This window comes from Quercus lobata, chromosome 5 (genome assembly GCF_001633185.2).
Source record: "Quercus lobata isolate SW786 chromosome 5, ValleyOak3.0 Primary Assembly, whole genome shotgun sequence".
In the NCBI taxonomy this organism is placed as follows: Eukaryota; Viridiplantae; Streptophyta; class Magnoliopsida; order Fagales; family Fagaceae; genus Quercus; species Quercus lobata.
In genome coordinates, this window is record NC_044908.1 from 57731922 (window position 1) to 57733478 (window position 1557).

General features: G+C 36.0%; 1 protein-coding gene across 1 annotated transcript; it reads left to right on the forward strand.

Moving 5' to 3' along the window:
* The first annotated feature begins 638 nt into the window (after positions 1-638).
* On the forward strand, positions 639-1236 carry LOC115990774 (heavy metal-associated isoprenylated plant protein 46-like). The gene is made up of 3 exons (XM_031114565.1): positions 639-644; positions 738-846; positions 962-1236. The coding sequence occupies exons 1-3, from the start codon at positions 639-641 to the stop codon at positions 1234-1236; spliced, it is 390 nt and encodes a 129-aa protein (XP_030970425.1).
* The last annotated feature ends 321 nt before the right edge of the window (positions 1237-1557 follow it).

Genomic DNA, 1557 nt, shown 5'->3' on the forward strand with positions numbered 1-1557 from the left:
GATAGACTTTTACTGTTCAAGATTCTACAGACAGATTAACTTGAGTTCACTCTACTTAACTCAGGATACTTTTGAAGACTTACCATGGTTCACTTTATCTATAAATAGACAGACTTCGAAGACAGGAGACAGGTTAAAATTCCAGGTCCAGTTCTAAGGTCCAAAAATTCTAGGTCCAAATTTTAAGTTTCCATTCCAAGGTCCAAGATAGCCCTCTCCCTCAGAAAGATTTTATAGCTCTCCTTTTCCCCGAAAGACTTTTGTACTCTCCCTTAGAAAGACTTTTGTACTTTACTTTCTTTTTGTAATCTTGTAACCTTCCCTCCAGACAGACAATCTTGTAACCCTTTACAGATTTTACTTTGTAATCTTGTAACTCTTCAGACAGTGTTTATTTTCAAAGTTTGTAAGAAAGACAGCAGTTTTCAGTTTTAATCAAAGACAGAAGTATTTTCAAGTAAGATTTTATTTGTTTCAGTTTCTATATTCCATACTCTGTTTTAATCTATTTTGGCACCAAAAACCTCAAGACAACAAGAGTTCTCTTTCTCCCCCCATCTTCAAATACTATTCTATCCCACAAGGTGTGAGGCTTTTGGTCCATCTCCATATATTATCATTTCTAAAAAACCAAAACCATGAAGGTATGCAAGATGTCTATGCTATTAAAAAATAAATATACTTTCCTATAATTCAAAGTTGCTTCATTTGTGATTATTATTGTTTTGTTTCTTCAGCAAACGGTGGTCCTCCAGGTTACCATGGATTGGCAGAGGTGTTGTTTCCGCATTATGAAAGGCGACCATGCTCGCAAAAAAGCCATGAGGATTGCAGTTGGCCTTTCAGGTAACAAAACCCACGTTGTATTGTATTACAAAATTTGTAACACTACATTTTAACACCACTTGAACCTATTTATTATAGCTGTTAATTAATTTGTTGATGCATGTGACACTTGCAGGAGTGGAATCAGCAACTATAAAAGGGCAAGACAAGGACCAAATAGAGGTAAAAGGCGAGGGGATCGATACCGTTAAACTTGCAACGTTACTAAGGAAGAAAGTAGGGCATGCAAGCATAGTAAGCGTTGCAGAAGAGAAGAAAGAAGAAAAGGAAGATGAGAAAAAAGATGAACTGAAGATACAGTACATGGTTGGGCCTCCTAGTTATGGTTTGCCTCCATACACATACTATGAGATTCCCAGATATGACACACCTTCTTGCTCCATAATGTAATTTTGTACCAACCATCAGCAAGAGTAACCACAAAGAGGGAGACACTTGAAGGGTTAAACTATACATCTTCTGGTCTTCATGATGAATTCCTCTAATGGATAATTTTCCATTTAGAAAAGATAAAATTTTTTCTCAATACCCAAAAAACAAAGTCCTCAATGCTTCATGAGGTGATGGAGATGCATATTCTACTTTAAAATTAGGGCTTGGTTTCATTATACTTTGTTGATGTTATTTTTCTCTCCTCATAGAGAACTTCAAATAAGTATGGTTTTAGTTGTTTCCCGTTTGACAACAAGGACAATTTAGCCACACCAGAAA